At 35.0% G+C, this 21,233-nt stretch overlaps 1 protein-coding gene across 1 annotated transcript in view; it reads left to right on the forward strand.

Moving 5' to 3' along the window:
• Window positions 1–21,233, forward strand: part of TNKS (tankyrase) — a 202,611-nt gene that overhangs the window by 30,569 nt on the left and 150,809 nt on the right. The window contains exon 2 of the mRNA XM_028087573.2: window positions 7,226–7,450. Within this exon, the coding sequence (XP_027943374.1) occupies window positions 7,226–7,450 (225 nt within the window). The remainder of the gene's footprint in view (window positions 1–7,225; window positions 7,451–21,233) is intronic.

A 21,233-nucleotide genomic window follows, 5' to 3' on the forward strand; every position in this document is an offset into this window, starting at 1 on the left:
CATGCTAAGCATGCCAGAGTGGAACATTTTTTAAAGAGCTCTTGTTAAACTGCTATATGAGCCTGAATTGCCTCTGACTGGACAAGTTTAGTGAGACATGTGAAATCGCTACATTTTTTTTTTTTTTTTTTTGAGGTTTCACTAGTTCCATTATTTGTAGCTGGATGTTTTCCTCATGATAAAGGCCCTATATGATCTAGCTCTTGCTTGTCTTCTGACCTCATTTTGTCATTACTACCTCTGGTCACATTAGCTAGCAGACAAATCTTGGCTGACAAACTCCTGCTCGGATCCAAACTCCTTATGACTGAAAGGCTCTGTGTGTTCTGGTTTTAGTGACCGCCCCTAATGTACCACTGCCCTCTGTGTCCCACTATCAACAAAAACCTTAAAATACCCCCAAATCCTTGACAAATATGTGCAAGATATTAATGGAAAACAAACACAAAATGAAAGATGTGAGGTATGTATTTGATGTACATGGATATACATGATACACAGTGTATATCCATGGATTAGAAGACTCGGTGTTGTAAATTTGTCAACTTCACAGAATTAACTCTAATCAATGAGCTTTAAAAACTTTTTTTCTAACACATTTTTTCATGGAACTTAAAGATAATTCCATTGAACATCAAAAAGCAATAATAGCCAGGATAATTTTTTAAGAGAAACAAGGGGGATTGGCACTGCCCTACTTGGTATTTTAGACTTTTTTTGAAGTTAAACTATTGAACAAACTGATCAAGCAAAGAGAAAAGATGTGGAAAACGTAAAACTATATTTGTAACTCACAGCATATATACAGGTAGATTAAAGATCTAAATGTGGAAAGCAATGGTGTATGGGTGGCTCAGTCGGTTAAGTGTCTTCCTTCGGCTCAGGTCGTGATCTCAGGGTCCTGGGATAGAGCCTGGACTCCCTGCTCAGGGGGTAGTCTGCTTCTCCCTCTCCCTCTGCCCCTCTCTCTGCTCATGCTCTCTCTCTCTCTCTCTCAAATAAATAAATAAAAGCTTTAAAAAAATAAATGTGGAAAGCAGAATTATAAAAGTAATCTAGGAGAAAATGTACGAACGGTATAGGAATAGGAAGGATTTCTTACAGATTATGTAGAAAGCACAGTGTAGGGAAAGATTGATATATTTTATTATGTTAAAGTTTAAAACTTGTCTGAAATCAGACACTGTAAATAGAGTGTAAAGACAAGCCATAAACAAAATAATGTATTTTTAATGCATGTAACCAATACAAGATTAGTGTTCAGAATATATAAAGATCAAAAAAATAATAAGACAAAAAATTCGGTCTAGACCATGAACCGAAGGCTGACAGATGAATGATCAGTAAACATATAAACAGATATTTGTATCAATTTGCATGGGTTCAGCTCCAAATATTCCAAAATTCAACTAACAGAAACTTAAGCCTAAGGACATTTATTTCCTGCTTGATAAGTCTAGAGGTAAGAAGTTCAAGAATTGGTTGAATACTCTGTGAGCACAGTAGGGTTCTATGCTCGGATTTTCATAATTCTGTTGACCTTCCCATCCTGGTATCAGCAGCTCTGAATGTCACAGTCTTCTGTGAGAGTTTTCTAGAAATAGGATGGGAGAGAGGAGAAAGCGTCCTTTTTCTTCTACATATCTTCTATTAGAGAGAAAAATCTTTCCAGAAGCTTCTAGATTTTCCATTCTGTCCTCTTGCCAGTCACTGCCAAAGAAGAATAAAATCACCTTTCTGGCTTAGAGTAATCAGGATTCGCTCCTTGGACTGGGGAAAGATTTACCTTCTCTTAGCTAATATATTACATTCTGACCAATTCCTGAGCAGTAACTGAGTTTCTGTGGGCCAGCAAGAAGAGGGATAATTGCCACAACTGTCAATCTCACTAATAGAGATTGAAGACCATGTGATCTTGACAATATAATATGAATATATATAATCTAATAACATGGAATATGAAATATATAATATGTAAATATATTAATGTGAAATATATAAGTATATAAACTCAAGTGTTTAAAAACACACGTATATGAAAAGTATAAAAATAAGGGCAAGTATAACAAACATTGAGTTTATGTAATGGGATCGTTGGGGAAGAAAAGAGAAGAGTAGGATTAAGAGAGATTTCAACCGTATTTGTATTCATATATTTAATTTTCTAAAAAAAGTAAATATCTGAACCCAGAAAATGTAAGTTGAGCAATACATTTTTTATTTTTGCCTCTTTGTTTGTAAAGATTATAAATATGTGTTCATATACACAAGATGGGGAAATGGACATACTCAAGCATTCTGGTTAAAAATGAAAATTGATAGATTGAATTAGAGGACAGTTTGGCAATGTATGAAATTTTAAACATGTATCCTTTGACCTAGTCCTTCTACTTTAAGGAATTTGCCTTAAAGAACTGGACGGATGTATGAAGATATGTGTATAAGGATATTTATTTTAACTTTTTTTTATAATGGCAAAATCTCCTTTTTATAATGGTGAAACCAACCCAACTAAATAAATTATGACATATCCATGTAGTAGAAGGCTAAGTAACTCATAAGAAAATGATGTAAACATTTTAAATCTTTACCTGAAAAAGTATCTGAGATAGTTGAAAAGTGAAAAGGCAGAGAGCAAAGATGTTGAAACATATACACACATGCAAAAAAAGAAATCTGGAAGTTTAATCATCAAAATGTTCATTTTGGTTATCTCTGGATGATGATGGCATTACAGATGATTTTCCTTTGTGAAAATTTGGTGCTTTGTTTAAATATTTTAAAATATTTCTGATATTTTTGTAGCTGGAAAAGCCTTTAAATGTTTTCTTTTTGTAAATTAAAAATATAAAATCAGAAGCTACTTACTTGCTCTTTGATTTAATTATGATTAAGTAACATTATGTATATTCATATAATCAGCAAATATTTTGTTGAAGCCATACTGTGTATCAGGCACTATTTTAGTTGCTGGAGACACACACTGGTTTATGAGATAGTTCCTAACTCTTTTTATGTGGTGAGACATATAAAAGGCAAATAGGTAAATGAACAAGGTAATTTCAGGTAGTGATTTAATGCAGAAAGAAAGTAAAACTGATGATATTGAAAATAATGATGGAAAAGTATGTGTGCCTACATAGGTGACTTTAAATTGAGTGCTCGGTTTAGAGTCCTCTAAGTTGCTTATCTTTGTTTGGGCTGATGATTGGTTGGCAGAAGGAGCTAGGCATGTGAAGATCCGGGAGCAAGTTCTCAGAGAACAGTGCAAAGTCGCCTTGGCTGAAAGGAGTTTGTCATATTCAGGGAACAGAAAGTGAAAGACAGGGCAAATAAAACCCAGTGACATGGGAGAGGTGAGAGGGGTCAGCTCACATAAAGCCTTGTAGGTCCTAAGGAGTTTGTAGTAATATCTTATTGTATGTGTTATGGGAGCCCATTACAAGATTTTAAGCAGGGAAATGACCTAATCTGATACATTGCCTTGAAAAGAACACTCTTCCTACTGTGTTAACAATGAATTGTAGGGCAGCAGATGTGACAGCAGAGAGAGCGGTTAGGTTATATGCTGTTAGAAGGCTAGATGCTGAAGTCTAGACAGGAGATTATGGAACTACAACCTGAGATGGTAGCACGGGGGAGTAGACAGAATTGAGATGTGTCTTTAGAAGCACAGCTCATGTAATATCAGCACTGAGGGGAAGAGTTACTTAACAAAATGAGGATAATGGTATCTCTCACAGGGTGTTATCATAAGGAGCTGATGCATGTCAAGTATTTGGCATACTTTTTGACACACATAAGAGCTCACGAAATGTTAGTTACTTATCATTGTTGTTATTTTTAGTGTTGTCAAGAATAGGGCATGTACTTTGAGCAAAGAAAGTTTTTCTGTAAAAGTTAAATTATACCTCTAGTATAACTGAATAGCACATGCTGTGTGTTGGTAAAGATCAGAGAATTACAGTCTTACTTTTTAGTGACCTTTGCTGGATCAGAGAAGAGAGAAGGTATATTGGTTTTCCTTCTTTACTTCATAACACTGAGCCATAAATAAAGATGTACAAGTAGCAACTATGTATAAGTGGCAATATTAAAACATTGTGATTTAGCTATTTTTTAAACATGTGCTAGGGTGCCTGGGTGGCTCAGTTGGTTGAGCGGCTGCCTCCGGCTCAGGTCGTGATCCCAGGGTCCTGGGATCGAGCCCCGCGTCGGGCTCCCTGCTCGGCGGGGAGCCTGCTTCTCCCTCTCCTTCTGCCTGCCTCTCTGCCTAATTGTGCTCTCTCTCTCTCTGTCAAATAAATAAATAAAATCTTTAAAAAAAAAATAAACATGTGCTAGCTTAATGGAATAAGACACTGAAAATCTTGTCTGCAGTATGTGTCTGTAATGCTTTCACTTAGGGACTATTTTCCGAAGAGTTAATTAGTGATAAGTTACTTCAAATTCTATGCAGTTCTTTGACTGTGATCCTAATTACTATTTTTATTTTGGTTCTTTAGACCCAAATAAGCAGTTCAATTATAGGGATAATTATGACTACAAACCTTGTTTGTGAAACAGAGGCCTTATATAACCATCAGAGATAATGAATTCTCTTTATGTGTAAAAATAATATATAAGCATTTAACATTATAGAATGATGAATGGCCAATTTTGATTTGTACTCAACAGAACAGGTAAAAATACATCTTTTAAGTAAACTTTATGTTTTAAATAAACTTTTCTGAATTACTAAGTACTAAATTTCTAAGTTTAAATAGGGGACTGTTTTGTGGATAATAAAACCTCTGATTTTAATAATATATTTTATTAACGCAAGACCAAGTTAAAAGAGATAAATTCTTCATTGTCTACTGATTTTGACTGTTTACTTCCACCTTCTTTTATAAACATGTATGAGTACACACTTAGATAAATTTTATACAACATTGTGTTTTTATATGATAATAGGAAAACAGATAAAGAGAAGGGAAGGAAATTCTATAATGCCACTAGTGATTTAATCTTTTTTCTATCTTCAAATATATGTTTGTGTGTGTATATATATTTTCCCCCAATATTTTGTTTTATATTTTTAATCTGAAAGACTAATCTAAAAACACTTTTTCCATGTTTTTCTGTTAATATCCTGTGTTTTCTTGTATGTATGGCTTATACTTTTTTGATGTTTTTTAAACTGTAGTAAAATAATACATTTTTTACATGTATAATTCAGTGACATTAAGTATATTCACAATGTTCTATAGCATCCTCTTAGTACAGGATGATGTTATACGAAAAGCCATCATTTATTTAACAGAGCCATAAGTGTTGGACATCTGAATTGTTTCCATGGTTTTCTGTAAATAATGCTTTGATAAACATCTTGATGCAGAGTCTTTGTTCTGATAACACTACATTTTTTTCTAAAATGTGGTACCACTTTACACTCAAATTATCAGTGTGAGCACAGTTCCATTTCCCCACACTGTTTGCTAACAAGCATTTTTTGATTTTTTATATTTTAGATCTAAACACACACTTTGCGTTTTTCCCTCAGTTATAATGGATATTTTAAAATGCCAGTTGATACATTTAAAAAAGTATCTTATTTTAATTTACTTGTTTATTAGTGAAGAAAGGAAATTCGTTCTCAAATATTATCGATGCATTGATTAGGGAAATGTGACTTTGCCATGCAGACTTTATTCAAATCCATAGAAGGAAAAGCATGAAATCTTCATGACTTAAGGAAAGCACCTGTGGCCGGGCGAATGAAGAGTAAGGCTGTGATAGTGGGGTGAAAGACACCGATGTTAGAGAAATAAACAGAATCTGGTATCTGTAAAGTTGTGCAGGTATTAAGAAACAAACAGCATAGTTATATTAGCATGTATCCTATACTTTTGATATTTCAGTTAGTAATACAGAACTGACCTCTTTTCACCCCAAATTTTCAGTTTAATTTGAAGGATATTTTCTATGGAAACCCAATTCTGACTTTGTACTACGTATCTGTGGAAACATGTCTTTTATTTTGGAGACTTTTCCTTGGAGCCTGTTTTTCTAGACTGAATGAATTTCTGTAGATAGTGTGGAGAACATATCTTGAAATAAATCTTTTTTTTTTCTATTTTCCTCATGGTTCTCATTTAGTTTATATGCATAAAATGAAGGAAGATACGACCATTTTGGCTTTATTTATGATGCCACTTTCTAACTACATTACATAGTAGGTAATAGCATGGAGGTAGTGATACTTAGAAAATAAGACCAAATAAAATTTAAAGTAGGAAAGGAAGAATCATTAAGAAAGATACTAGCTTATAAAGATAAAAATACTAATGCTTATAGTCTTCTTTCTTCTTAATCCATTGCAGTGTAACTTGTAATTTCATCACTGTACTATAATTTAAAATTGTCAGTGGCTTTTGTACCCTTTAAATCCTCATCATGCTGACTTCGCATAACGTTGCTGCCCATTGACTTCCATAATGTACTTTCTTGGTAATTTTTACCTTTCTCAGTGTGTGCCTAGTCCTTACACTGATTCAGATCTGTTCTTTCCCCCCACTTTTTCTGTCTGAAAATTGTGATACTTCTTATCAGTTTTCTGGTTCTGTCTTTCTTGTTCCCACTTGTTTGTCATACTGTTTCCTCAGACTCACTAAATCCAAGCTTACATTGTTTTAGTTTGGCCATCAGTCCCAAGAGTAGATATTTTGACATTATCTTTAGTTCTTCCTTTTCAAAGTTCTTATAGCCAAGCTGTTACCACTTATTTCTGGTATCCATACAGTCTTCTCTAGTTTTTCTGGTATAATGTTAAGTGTTATAATTTGTTTTAGTTGTCAGCAGTATTTAAATAACCTTTATTTCTTAAAATAGATGGATTTTATACATACAATTTTTTCTTGTGAAGCATGAGGGGAAAATGAATGCCTTGGACTGGAGTCTTGTTCATTTTGTATGTTGCCGAGCACATAAAATGTGTTGAAGATGTCTTTTGGGGGGGAAAAAACAAATGTCTTTGAATGAACTGCCCAAAGACTTAAGGAACAGCTTTCTTAGTTCTGAGTTCTATAAGAGGAGAGAATCGATTTGAATGGTAGCCATTTTTTTTAACCCTTTTTGCTATAGAAGAAAGTACTACAAGTGTTCACATTTGTTAGTGTTATTAAAGAAATATTAATGGTTCTTTTTACAGAATTGCTTCAATGTATATTATCCTTCTTTTTAGGGTTTGGAAGGAAGGATGTCGTAGAACACTTACTACAGATGGGTGCTAACGTCCATGCTCGTGATGATGGAGGTCTCATCCCACTTCATAATGCCTGTTCTTTTGGCCATGCTGAGGTTGTGAGTCTGTTACTGTGTCAAGGAGCTGATCCAAATGCCCGGGATAACTGGAACTATACCCCTCTGCATGAAGCTGCTATTAAAGGGAAAATCGATGTATGTATTGGTAAGTATTATTTGATAATATCTAAGTTGTAAGATCAACCTGACAGGTATAATATTTTAAATAAAGGTTTACCATTTTTTTTTATTAATTTTTATTGTGGTGGAAATAGTGTTCTCTCAGAATAAGAAGGCTTTATTCTTATTCTTAGAAGCAGTTATTTTTTTCCATCAAAAGAGAAGTAGGGAGATGGCAATATAAAGTTGGTTAAGAACAGGATTCACAGCTTCACAGCATTAACTCTCCGAATTCAAGTCTAATGCTAACTGATGTGGAACTAAATTTTGATGGATTACTATTACAAATTTAGTTAATCTACAGTCTCTTTAAAAGACTGCAATTTTCCATCCTAGCATCAAATGAGAGCCATTATAAAATACAAGTTCTTACTGAATTGGATGACGTATTTGGATGCTTTAGGTTGATTTAAGGAAAATCATCTAGCACTAAGGCAAAATCTTTTTCTTTTTTTTGTAAAAGTGAACACCAGCTATAGCACTGGAAAGCTTTGAGTGAGTGGTTCAGATACAGTAGTACAAAGCTTAATATGTTCAACATGTGCCATAGTCTAGAAAAAAAGCATTTTCAAGTAAAATTGAACTTTTCAACCATTTTAAATTTCGAGATGATATGAAATTGTATTCAATCATTTCTTTCTCTTTTATTTTTATCTAAATGTGTGTGTGTGTGATTTTACTTATAGTCTTACATTAGATTTTGCTTTATTGTACAACTTTCATTTTGAAATTTAAAACAAGCTTCCAGAAGACCAGCATAATATCTTTTGAGTGTATCTATTTCTTGACCTTCAAGATGGTGGATGTTTGTTTAGTACATGGCAGGTTGATTTACATAATTGTTGTCTTCTGGGATGACATCCATTTCAAGTTTAATCTTTCACGTTTATCTTTATCATAAAACTCAAATATATATGTCATTTTTAAAGATACATAGTGGTGTGGTTATTAAGATTTTCTTTCTTGACTGTGGACTCTGAGAAACAAACTGAGGGTTCTAGAGGGGAGGGGGGTGGGGGGATGGGTTAGCCCGGTGATGGGTATTAAAGAGGGCACGTTCTGCGTGGAGCACTGGGTGTTATGCACAAACAAGGAATCATGGAACACTACATCAAAAACTAATGATGTAATGTGTGGTGATTAACATAACGTAATAAAATTAAATTAAAAAAAAAAGATTTTCTCTCTCTTCATAGCCGTCTTTTCCAGCCTCCAATATCTTTTTATTTTCCCTCAAATTATTGCAATGCCTGACATACAACTTCTTTATCACATTCTCTGTCATTATCTTTTGTCACTTCCACATCCGTTGATATGAGCCTTTGGATACCCTGGTCCTTTTTGATCTTTGAGATCTTCCATTCTAGTTGATTCTCCCATTTCCTCCTAAGTCTTTCACTAAAACACCACATCCTGGACTAAGTCATTACATAAAACTACCCTGAAAAGCTTGAACTTATAAATATCCTCTCTGACCACAAAAACCTCTTAAGTTGTGGTAAGTTACCATGTGATAATTATTATTGAACTTGATATGTATTCTTACCGAATCTAGACTTAAGATTTCCCTATCTTCATTCCTTCTTGCTTTACCTTGTCATATATGTTGGATTCTTTTGTCATTAGTCATAGAATTTTATATAGTTTTCACCTTCTTGAATTATTATCCTTTCTAGGCTTCCGTGTTCTATTTTCTTACCTGTACCCCTCTGAATTTTTCATTGTATCAGTTCTTTTAATATCTTATCAAAATTAATATTCTTTCCTCCTCCTCCTAATCCCCCTCCCAAAAGTACGTAATGAAAATGCTCCTTTTATCTAGGTTCTGTTGAAATAAAAGACTAGATGTAGGACCTGAATTTTTAAAGAATGGATCCCCATAGTCCTCCAGCCCCACAGTCCTCAGTGTACTTTGGCACATATTGCTTCCCTTCTGTTTAACTTCTTGTGTCTTATAAAAGTTGAGGGAAGGGAAAGGGCACCTTCAAACTATAATCAAAATATAGTTGAGGCTACAGCTACTATTAAAATAGTTATGGGAAACAAGATTGGTTGTAGATCCTTTGGTACATTTAATTAGCTTTCAGGAACCTATTAGGAAGCCAAATATACCAAAGCCTCTGATAGTTTATATATCATACTTTCTGAATTTGAGTATAGTTAAGGGATACTGAAATGTTACTATTAGGCAAATTTCCACTTTGGGACAGCTGGATGAAAGCTTGAGTCTGTTGGTTTTGAGAGATTAGTGTACAGAATTAACTTTTGAAAGGTTTTTGCCTAGATGATGAAATGCTGGCCTGATTGTTTTCATATTAATCATATCTCTATATGTGAGGTAGAATAGTGAATACTTTTGATATTTACAAAGGTAGAGCCAAGGCACATTATCACTGGCTTAAGGGAGGCAGCAGGATGGTTGCTTCAAAGCACATGTTCTGGGCTTATATCCTGACCTGACCAGTTACCAGCTGTATTATGAGATGAGGGGCCACTTAACTACCATGTTTCATTATATGTGAAATAGGAATACTTGGGTTCTTGGGAGGATTAGCTGATGATACATGTAAAGTACTTAGAGTACTTGATATAGTCAATGTTAAATAATAAATATTGATTGCTATCTTTTTTAATTGAAATATAGTTGATATATGTTACATTAGTTTCAGGTGTACAACATAGTGATTAGACAAGTTGATGCTTTATGCTGTGCTCACCACAATTGTAGGTCCCATCTGTCACTATACAGTGCTATTTGTCACAATACCTTTGACTATATTCTCTTTGCTGTACTTTTTATCCCCATGACTTATTCATTCCATAGCTGGAAGCCTGTATCTTCCCTTCACCCATTTTTCCCATCCCCTCACTGCCCTCCCCTTTGGCAACCATCAGTTTGTTCTCTGTATTTATAGGTCTGTTTCTGCTTTTTGTTTATTTGTTTGCTTTGTTTTTTAGATTGTACATATAAGTGAAATCATGTGGTATTCATCTTTGCCTGATTATTTCCCTTAGCGTAATACCCTCTAGGTTCATCCGTATTGTTGTAAATGGCAAGATCTCACCCTTATTTATGGCTGAGTGATAGTCCATTGTATATATATGTATACCACATCATCTTTACCCATTCATCTGTCATATCTTTCATATCTTGGCTATTGTAAATAAGGCTGCAATAAACAGCGCGCATATATCTTTTTGAAGTAGTTTTTTCATTTTCTTTGGGTAGATACCCAATGGTAGAGTTATAGAATCACGTGATATTTCTATTTTTAATTTTTTTAAAGATTTACTTATTTGAGGGAGAGCAAATGTGAGCAGGGGGAGGAGGAGAGGGAAAGAGAGAGAGAGAGAAGCAGACTCCCCACTGAGCACAGAGCCCAGTGTGGGGCTCAATCTCATACCCTGAGACCACGACCTGAGTCGAAATCAAGAGCTGGACATTTAACCAACTGACCCATCCAGGTGCCCTTCTATTTTTAATTTTTTGAGGAACCTCCATACTAATTTCCATAGTAGCCGTACCAATTTACATTCCTACCAACAGGGCCTGAGGGTTCTTTTTTTCCTACATCCTCACCAACACTTGTTATTTTTCTGTCTTTTTGAGTCTAGCCATTCTGACAGGTGTAATAGCTATTATTAATCGCTATTATTGCTAAGATCTCAACCTGAATTCTGACTGCTGTATAATGTAGATTTCCTGGTTTCTTCTGTTTGCCCTATATTGACCTTTTTTTAAGGGCCAATTTAAAAAGTCTATCCCGACAAAGCAAACAAATAAAAACAAACAGACTCATAACTACAAGAATAAACTAGTGGTTGCCAGAGGGGAAGTCAGTGAGGGGGGCGGGTATGGGTGAAACAGGTGAAGGGAATTAAGAGGTACAGATTTCCAATTAGAAAACAAAAAGTCGGGGCGCCTTAGTGGCTCAGATGGTTAAGTTGCTGCCTTCGGCTCTGGTCCTGATCCCGGGGTCCTGGGATCGAGCCCCACATCGGGCTCCCAGCTCAGCGGAAAGTCTGTTTCTCACTCTGCCTCTGCTTCTCTCCCCTGCTCATGGCTCTTTCCCCTGCTCATGCTCTGTCTCTCTCAAATTAATCTTAAAAAAAAAAAAGTCTATCCCATGTGTTTCTTAGATGCTATTTACCTACCATCAAAAAGAACAAAATAAAGTTGATTTTAAAAATCAACTTTAAATGCTTGTATAATTAAACCAACTACTTAAGACAGAGGTCTTGATTCATTATATTAATGCTGATGATATAATTTTTATATTATATTTAACAAATCCAATTTACTTTAGAAATTAACACTTTTTCTACCTTTAGAACCTATTCATTTCTCCCTGCCTCTCTCTACTCACAGATAGAAAGTCACCAAAAATTAAAATAAATGACATCTTCTTTTCTGAATATATGTCATAAGATTTTTTTTTGAGACTATCCAAGTGTTAGTGCTTTGCAATTCCATTTTAGAAGCAAGTTGTAGAAACATTTTTCTCAAAGTTAATTGACATAAAGTCTGGGAGTCTTAATGGACATTTGTCTTTTTTTTTTTTAATTTTGGCTAGCTGGTATCTGACTGCTTTTCTGATTTTAGAGATTTAAAACAATGAGTGATCATTATGGGGAGAAATACAGAAGCTTATGGAGTCAGACCTTTCTTTTTTCTACACTGTCAGACAGGGATGGCCTTGTTTTGGCCACTCAGACACCCCCTTCTATATTGTAGAATTTTGAGTTCAAAGACTTAGAGATATTAAGGAATCATTCATAGCAGCAGTTTTTTTTCCTGCAGTGTTGGTACTGGTCCTGCCCCATTAAGGTAGACAGAATTGGTTTCTGTCCTTTGCCAATGAATATAACTGATACAGAGATCTTGAGAAGGTAGCTAGGTGGAAGTTCCAGGATGGGGCCTCTTAAGATAATAAAGAAATACCTTAAATCTTTATATAATTCCCATGATCCACACTATTTGCATTTATACCAGACTCCCATCTCTTCTTATACTCTCTGATTCTCAAGGGAGAAGCGGCCAGAGCATGTTCCCTTTGGAGAATTCTGGGTTCCTCAGCAGGCATGGGACAGTGTGCTGACTTCCCAAGCAGTTTCAGTGATAATGGAGGTGTGTGGGTTTGTAACACCTATGGGATTCTCACTTCTTGGAATACCGAGTATTTAGATACGAAAGCCCAGTAAACCAAATGAAAAATTCTCAAAGGGGAAGATTGAACAATTGGAATATATACCCAGAACTGCTACAGGGGTTGGATAAACACCTGAATGAAAAAATAAAAAGATTCCCTTGGGGAATTTAAAGTGTAATATGGAAGAAGCTTCCTGAGGCCAAAACAATCTAGTATTTTTCCAAAGTAAGACATTCAGTAGATGAATTAAAGAAAATCCACATTAGTAGCCTAGAAGATCACGTGAGAAATAACCCCAAATACAGAACAAAATGTTAGCATCAGGAAGTCATGAAGAAAAAGGTAAATAGACCCAGGAAGTCAACATTCTTTTAAAACCTTACATGTGATAGGAGTTTCAGGAGGGAAAAAGAAAAAAAAAATAACTGATAGAAGAGATCAGTAATAATTAAACAAATGATAAGCTGGAAAAACCCAAGTCTTGAGATTGAAGAGGCTACAGAGTTCCATGCTGTATTGATGAGAAAAGGCACACTGAGGAAGACACATGTGTATATACTAAAGTTATCCAAGCAGGAAGAATAAGTTGCCTATAAAGGGGGGAGGGGTGGAATTAAGCAAAGGACTTTCCATTTACAACACTTAAAGCTTGAAGTCAGTGGAATACCTTCTGAGGACTAGTGGAAGGAAAGAAACTGAAATTCTCTTGATAAAGAGAAGTTCTTCAGCTTTTTGGGAGTATGAGAGGCTGAATAGAGCAAATGACGTTATTTTTTAGAAACAAAGCTCCTGTCACTTGCTTTTTTTCTGTCTCTTGGTACTTTCAAATAATGCTTGACTTCATTTGTCTTACATGCAAAGACTAAGAGAATCCTTACTCTATATATATCTTACTTGGAAACCTCAAATTGAAACTGCTACTTAAAGTCTAACAATTAGCACTTTAAAAAAATTTTCAGGCTCAGTGGCATTATATTATACCGGTTGGAGTCAAAAAGATGTGGGTCTTTGAGCAAGTTACTTATTATTCTCTTTTATTAAAGTGGCAGTAATAACTGTACTTCATATAGTTGTTAAGGGGGTTAAATGAGAGAATGTAAATGAAGTACCTTCATATAAGATCTATGCAGTATATGCTCAGTAATTGGTAACTGCTCTCATGTTAGTAGAAAAAGAACATGATCAGAAATAATATTCCTACTGTACTACCTAATATTGATTCAGATATTTTTGTATTTATTGAAAAATGCAAGAGAAAATAGAGATGTGATGGTATTTTTTTAAGAAGTCTTTAAGCAAATTGGTTTATTAGGAGAGGTTAGGTCAGCTATACAGAGTATGACTTAATACCATAAATAAAGTTAACTATTGAAATGAATTAATAAAAATTCTTAGGTACAGTTCTCATTTTTTCTTACCCCAGTTTAGAATTTCTGTTAATATTTAATATGTAATAGGTTTTCTGCCCTTTTATGCCCATTATTTACCATTTGGAGAGCCTTTGTTATATAACTGTGTTTTATTTGTTCTTCTCTTTCTTTGCCATAGAAAAGGGCATGCCTTAGTTGGTGAGCATTCAACTGGATAAAACTTAAGTTCATTCAATCAAGTGTAACATATTAACCTGGTTAAGATCCTGGTTCAGAAAAAAATTAAAGCAGACATTATTACATTATACAGTTTATGTAATTTTTGTATTAACATACACGCATATGTATGAGTGTGTGTGTGTGAAATTAAGTGATAAATACCCCAGTTGATGACTTGTTAAACTGTGGCCTGATAAAAATGAACAAAGGAGTTATCAGCAGTAGGGAAGATTTTGCTCTTAGAGTAGTGAAGATTATTGTGGTACACTGCAAGGAACAATAAAATAGGAATCAGGGGACCTGGTGACTACTCTTGGATCTCTCATTAGCAGGCACTTTGGGGACAGATTATGGGGCAGATTACTCTCTGTGCCTTAATTACTTCATTTATCAAATGGAAATAATGGAACTGTTCTATTTATTTTTACCTTGCTGTTATTTTATAGAAATAATAGGAGATGGTAGAGGGTCATGTGTGTTATAGTTGTGCTTTCAAAACATATAACTATAAGAAGGGACATGCTATATGTAGTAGGCAAAATAATGGCTCAAAGATGTCCACATCTCAATTCCTGGAACCTAGGAATATTTTATTTTACATGCAAACAGAAATTAAGATTACATATGGAATTGCGGTTGCCAGTCAGTTAACCTAGAGATGAAGAGATTATCCTGGATTATCTTGGTGGGCCCCAAGTATCACAAGGTTCCTTAAAATTGGAGGGAAGGAAGTCAGTGATGCATTGTAAGAAGGATTCAATCAGCCATTACTTGCTTTGAACATGGGGAAAGGGAGCCATGAGCCCAGGAATGCAGGGGCCTTTAGAAGATTGAAAAAGCAAGGAAATGGATTCTCTTTGAGAGTTTCCAGTATGGAGTGCAGCTCTGCTGACACCTTGATTTTGGCCCACTGAGACAGGTGTTCAACTTTGAACCTTTAGAACTAAAATAAATTTGTGTTGCTGTTTTAAACCATTGAACTTGTGCTAATTTATTATAATAGTAATAGAAAGTACTTCTTAAAAGTTTATTAAGATTTGGCATTTTCTAAGGAAAGTAGTAGAATGTTTCTTGATAAAATTAAACTGCTTTCTTGATAGTACTTAAAAGTTTCGGCCACTTACGGTAAGTAACAATGTTGGTAGAGAAGGATAATACTTGTATGTATTCTTAAAATAATTATAATAAAGTAGATTAATAAATATGTAGTGGATTTATATTTGTACTTAACTTATTTGAAGTATTTCCAGATTTGGGTTAAATAACATGACTGACAGCATTTTAAAACAAAAGAGGTTTTGTATTAAATTCAGCAAGAAGAGTCCTTGTCCTTATACAGACAGTTATTTAGACGAAACTTTTTGTCATCACTGTCATCAGGGGCTACAAAATAAAAATTTGAAAAACAACATATAATTTGATAGCCAAATTGTTTCTTATATTTAAAAATGGAAATTTTATTGTCTTCAATGTGAGGCTCAATTAAATATTTAGATTGAACTGAAGACTAATGAGGGCCTCAAGATTTCATTCTTGTCTACCTCTAAATCACTGTTATTACTGAGGGCAGATCTTCATTTTCTGCACTTGTGGTCCATGTGTTTCTAAAATGAGTCAAGTAACCATTGTAAATGTTTACTGTATGAGTGCTTTGAGACCGTTCAAACTCTAATGAGCAGTTTGATATTTAGTTTATTCGGTGATCCAGAAAGCAAAGGAAAGGTAATGTTGAAATTCATAGTTTCATTTCAGATTTGAGTAGGAAAATGTGAGGATGTGAGGGAATAAGTTAATGGGGATGGGGAAAAGATGACAAGAATCAGTAGTTATTGGTATTGTTGTCATAGAGAACTGAATGCACGGCACACTGTCTTGGTATGGGGATGGGGGTATTGGGGATGGGGATTTGTCCTGGTAATGTTTGTTGATAGCTTTATTTGTGTGCTGTAGTTTGCTTTAGCTTTCCTTGAGAAAAGGAAATTTTGTAATTTAGTAGGGGAACCCTTAAATGTTAACTCTGGAAGGAAATGTTCAGTTGCTAAATTGCTGGTCAAATGGCCAGCCACATGACACTGGCTCCTTCCCTTTTGAGTTATTTTATTTCATTTATTGGTCCTTGGGTATCAGTTATAATGTGGCATTTTGTGTCAGAAAACCCATTTCTTACCATAAAAATAACTAAGATTTTTCATATAACTAAAAATTTAGGTATATGCCTTGATAAACATTAGAATATAAAACCAAACTAATATACAGCTGTATTATAAATACGCCTTTGGGGTCATTTTCCTGCATGAATTTAAAGAATTAAATTTGGCCTTTCCAATTGTGAGTGCAGCAACTTTGTATCTATATTACTTTGTTTTCCTGGTAAATCTCCCACAGGCAAACACAGGTGTGCTTTATTGCCCCAAGAACTTTTTAAGTTCAAAATTAATTTTCTTTTTTTGAATATTTTTATTGATGATTATGACTTGCTGATGTTATGCTGATTGAGTCTCTTGAAATTATAAGACTATTTTTCCCCACTGAAAACCTCTACTAATAACCTCTTTATCGGTTAAAAGTTGCAGAGGAACATGTCTTTGCTGATGTTGGGTGCGTTGGAGACGTGGATTTGTCTCACCCGTTTTTGGATTCAGGAAGCTTTCTGCCCCCTAAATCACTATGTTGTATCTTATTTTCTTCTCCATTAATTGGAGTGGAGTTGGTCACCATTAGTCAACGGTGATTGATAAGGCTGCGTGGGACTTATTATAGGGACATAAACGTGGTTGATAGTTGAGTAGGAGGTGAAGTTAAGCTTTTAGCTCTTAACTTCTATAAGCTGACACGGGCTAGGACGGCCTAGAAATCCATCAATTGTATACTGTAGAACCCCAAGACTAAATAATACAAAATATTCACAAAATTATAAAATGCTTATTAAAGAGAAAATACATATTCTCATCTCTTTCTAATACTGCTGAATCTATAAATCTTTACATAATGAGTTGATAAAACTTTTGCATCAGTGCCTCAAGAAGTTCTAGTGTGTTGTCTTTGCTAGATTGTTGTGTTTCCCAGTAAACCACAGATCTTAAAAGTCATATTGCTTTATTATATATGACTTTAAAACTCTTTACATAATAAGCATCTATTATATACTTTCCATTTTTTTATTTTGAAGTAATTGTAGATTCAGAGGAAGTCGCAAAAATAGTACAAGCAGATCCCATGTATCCTTCACCTAGTGTTTGCCATTGGTTATACCTTATGGATTTACAGTATAATACCAAGCACAGGAAACTAGTATTGGTACATTGTGTGTATAGTTCTGTGCCATTTTATCGCATTTGGAAATTCATGTAACTACCACTGCAATCAAAATATGGAACTATTATCACAAAGATCCCTCTCGCTCTTTATGGTATACTTTTATATGGTTGACTCCCCAAAACCCATCCTTTAACCCCTACCAACTACTAATCTGCTTTCTGTCTGTATGATTTTGTCATTTTGGGGGAGAATGCTGGAATCATACAGTATGTGATTTTTTTTGAAATCAGCTCTTTTTTTTTTTTTTCCACTCTGCACAGTGCCTTTCAGGTTTTTGTTTTTCTTTTTTTAAATTGCTGATTAGTATTACCGGGTGTTGATATACCATGATTTAGCTATCCACCAACTGAGGGACATTTTGGCTGTTTACAGTATCTGACTATTTTAGATAAATCTTCTGCGAACATTTATGTGCAAGTTTTTATGTGGATGTGAGTTTTCACTTCTCAGAGATACATGCTTTGGGGTGTGATTGCTGGGTCATATGTTAAGAATATGTTTAGTTTTCTAAAGAAACTGTCATGCTGTTTTCCAGAGTATTATATCATTTTCCATTCCTACCGCAGTATATGAGAGATCTAATTTCTCTGCCGCTTTGCCAGCATTTGGTGTTGTCAGTTTCTTTTATTTTAGCTGTTCTAGTAGGTGTGTAGGGATAGCTCAGGATGATTTTTAATTTGTACTTCCCGAATGGCTAGTGATATTGAATGTCTTTTCACATGCTTATTTACTATCTGTATATCCTTTGGTATAAAATGTCTCTTCATGTCTTTTGTCCCTTTTCTAGAAATGGAGTAAGATAGTATATTATCTGGGATACACTCACTTTCAAATAACAGAATACTTTACCATTAATCGCTTAAACAACAAATACTTATTAACCCATATGATAGAAAGTCTATATGACAGGATTCCTGTCATATAACCTAATCCTAGGTTACAGGATTGACTCAAGAGTTTCAGCAATAAGTAGAGGATAGGCCAACATGTTAGCTTTTCCTCTTTGGTTTCCGGGTGGTTATAGCAGCTCCAAGAATCATATTTTCACATCATACCCAAAACAGGAAAGGAGATTACAAAAGGGGGCTCTTTTCTTCTTAGGATTTTTTTCCAGAGGACTTTCTCTTAAGAATCCATTTTTCAGGGGCGCCTGGGTGGTTTATTCAGTTGAGCATCCAACTCTTGATTTTGGCTCAGGTCATGATCTCGGGGTCATGAGATTAAGCCACACTGGGCTCTGCACTCAGCGGGGGTCTGCTTCTCTCCCTTTCCCTCTGCCCCTCCCCCTCACCGCTGCTCATAGGCTCGCTCTCTCTAAAATAAATAAATACATCTTTAAAAAAAGTCCATTGTTCAGAAGTAAGTTACCTGTTCATCTTTTGATTAATCACTGGCGAGTGGGAATGGGATTATCAGCATTAGGACCAATCACAATTTATCGCTTGGGTCTGGGTGCCTTGCTTCCCCAATAAAATCCGGATCCTCTTCAGTAGGAAGAAGAGGGAGGGAGTAAGTTTGGGTGGATGGTCAACTGTGTTTGCACAGAAGGCTATGACAATTAAGATAGAAGGCTCAGCAAGATCATACCATATTGAAGTTCTATAAGGACATAGAGGAGGAGAGAGCATATTTGAGGGAACCAAGAAGATTTCATGGAGAGGGTGGAAATTGAGATGAGCCTTGAAGGATGGGGAGTTATTTTCATATAATTGAGTGAAGAGAGTGGAATAAAGGTTAGGAGAAATGAGAAGATGGTATCTTTTTAAAAACAGAGTATAGTACAGTTTAACCAGAAAGTAAAGTCTTACAGTGAATTGTAACAAGATAATATTGGAAAGATAAATTAGTTCCATATTGTAAAGCATCTTGATACCAGCCTGGATAGTTTGATTTCAGGTGTTCAGTGAACCATAGAAGATTTTGGAATGAATCTAATGGTGACATACAATCCAAGGAGGAAATAACTGAACTGAACCTCTCATCTTATCCCAAATGTGTTATGTCCTTAGAAAACTTGAAAGTTCCACGTTTACTTGGAGAACGTCCTACCACTCTTCATTGGAGTATTTCTATTTTTCAAGATCCAAATCAAATAGCGCATTGTCTGAGGACTTTCTCTGTACTTTGACCCTTCACCATTGAACATTTATTGAACACCTACAATGCACTAGCCACTAAAGTAGATAGGACTTTTGTTTTTTATTATTATTAGCTGTTTTTTATATTTAATTCTAATATTACAAACACAAAGTGCTAATGAGCTGCTGTAATATCTCATTCAATCCTCATAACGATCCTGTGAGGTATTATTATCGTCATTTTATACCTTAAGAAACTGAGGTACCATTTTAAATTATAAATGACCTGTTTATATATATATCAGTAAACTGAATTTTTTCTTGAGATGTATCTCTTTTTAGAGTCTCTAACTGCATGTACAGAACCTTGTATATCATAGTAGGTATTTGGTAATAAATAATGCGTGAGTGATTGACTAATGTGGATATGAACCCTGTGGTGACAGTAGGTGTGAACAGCCATGACTGGTTTTTGGCCCTATGGTTTCCAGTGTTGTCTCTATTTTTTTTAGGAAACCATTCAAATTAGAAGACTTAGATTTTGACTGCTGAATATTTTTATTGTGATAACATAGTAAATATTTTTTGTCCATGAAGGATTATATAGCAAGCATGTTAGATATCTGTTCCTGTTTATTGTTTTCAAACATTTACTCCTTTACTAGGTATTATTTGTGCCTATTTTGTTCCAGGCACTTGCTAGGCATTTAGATTTATACATTGGTGAATAAAACAGGATTTAAAAAATGTTTATGGCATCAAAATAGATGGTGATATACTTGGTCCCAAAAAATAATGATTTGAAGGTTTAATGTAAACTGATGGGGTATTTTAAGTAATAAAATTGATGTGAATGCTTGAATAGACTTCTCTTATCGCAAGTGAGAAAATGTTCCATGTTACATTTTTGGAAATCAAACAGTTGAGTTTTCCATAATCTTTGTAATTTATCCCAAATGATTTAATTTTATTGTTTAAATATCATTAATTTGATATTAAATCTTATGGTTAACACTTTCTGATTAAGAATAGTGATTGAACTCATTGAATTACCTCCCTGCTCTTACCGAATTCTGTTCATGTTATAAAAAATTCTGTAGCCAGTGATTTGGATGTAAGGAAGCCATCAGACTTGTATTAAAGGAAGCATAATCCACTTTGTGTTGAGTAGATTTGATTGGAGAAGTAGGAAACTGGAAGCAGGATAGGAATTCTGAATCATGGGTGGTGGTAGGATCAGCTAGACTAAAAGGTCTGGTATTGTTAAGTTATAACAATGTAAAATTGTCAGAGTACACGCTGAGTCAGAAACTCAGCCATTCAGGAAAACCCAGAATTGAGATGTGAAGAACCAAGCCAGCTCTAGGGACTTCAGCAGCACAGGTCTATGAACCTTCACTCTAGAATCCTCTACTCATGTTGATGTGTCTTGGCTTCAGGTTCGCTCTGGTTTTTAAACCTGCGATAGAAAGAATCCGATGCCCCAGCTTGAGTCAGTTGTTGACTCTTAATCGTCTTTGGTACCAGAGAAGTTCCCTAGTATGGATATGGCTCTTCAGGCCTCACCATAGCAACTGGGTACCATTCCCGGAGGGGTACTAAGTGGGGAGGTGCAGAGGGCGGGGTGAGTCAGG

The sequence above is a fragment of the Eumetopias jubatus genome, unplaced genomic scaffold, assembly GCF_037043125.1.
Source record: "Eumetopias jubatus isolate StellerSeaLion01/CBP00866 unplaced genomic scaffold, mEumJub1_p1.0 scaffold_2, whole genome shotgun sequence".
In the NCBI taxonomy this organism is placed as follows: domain Eukaryota; kingdom Metazoa; phylum Chordata; class Mammalia; order Carnivora; family Otariidae; genus Eumetopias; species Eumetopias jubatus.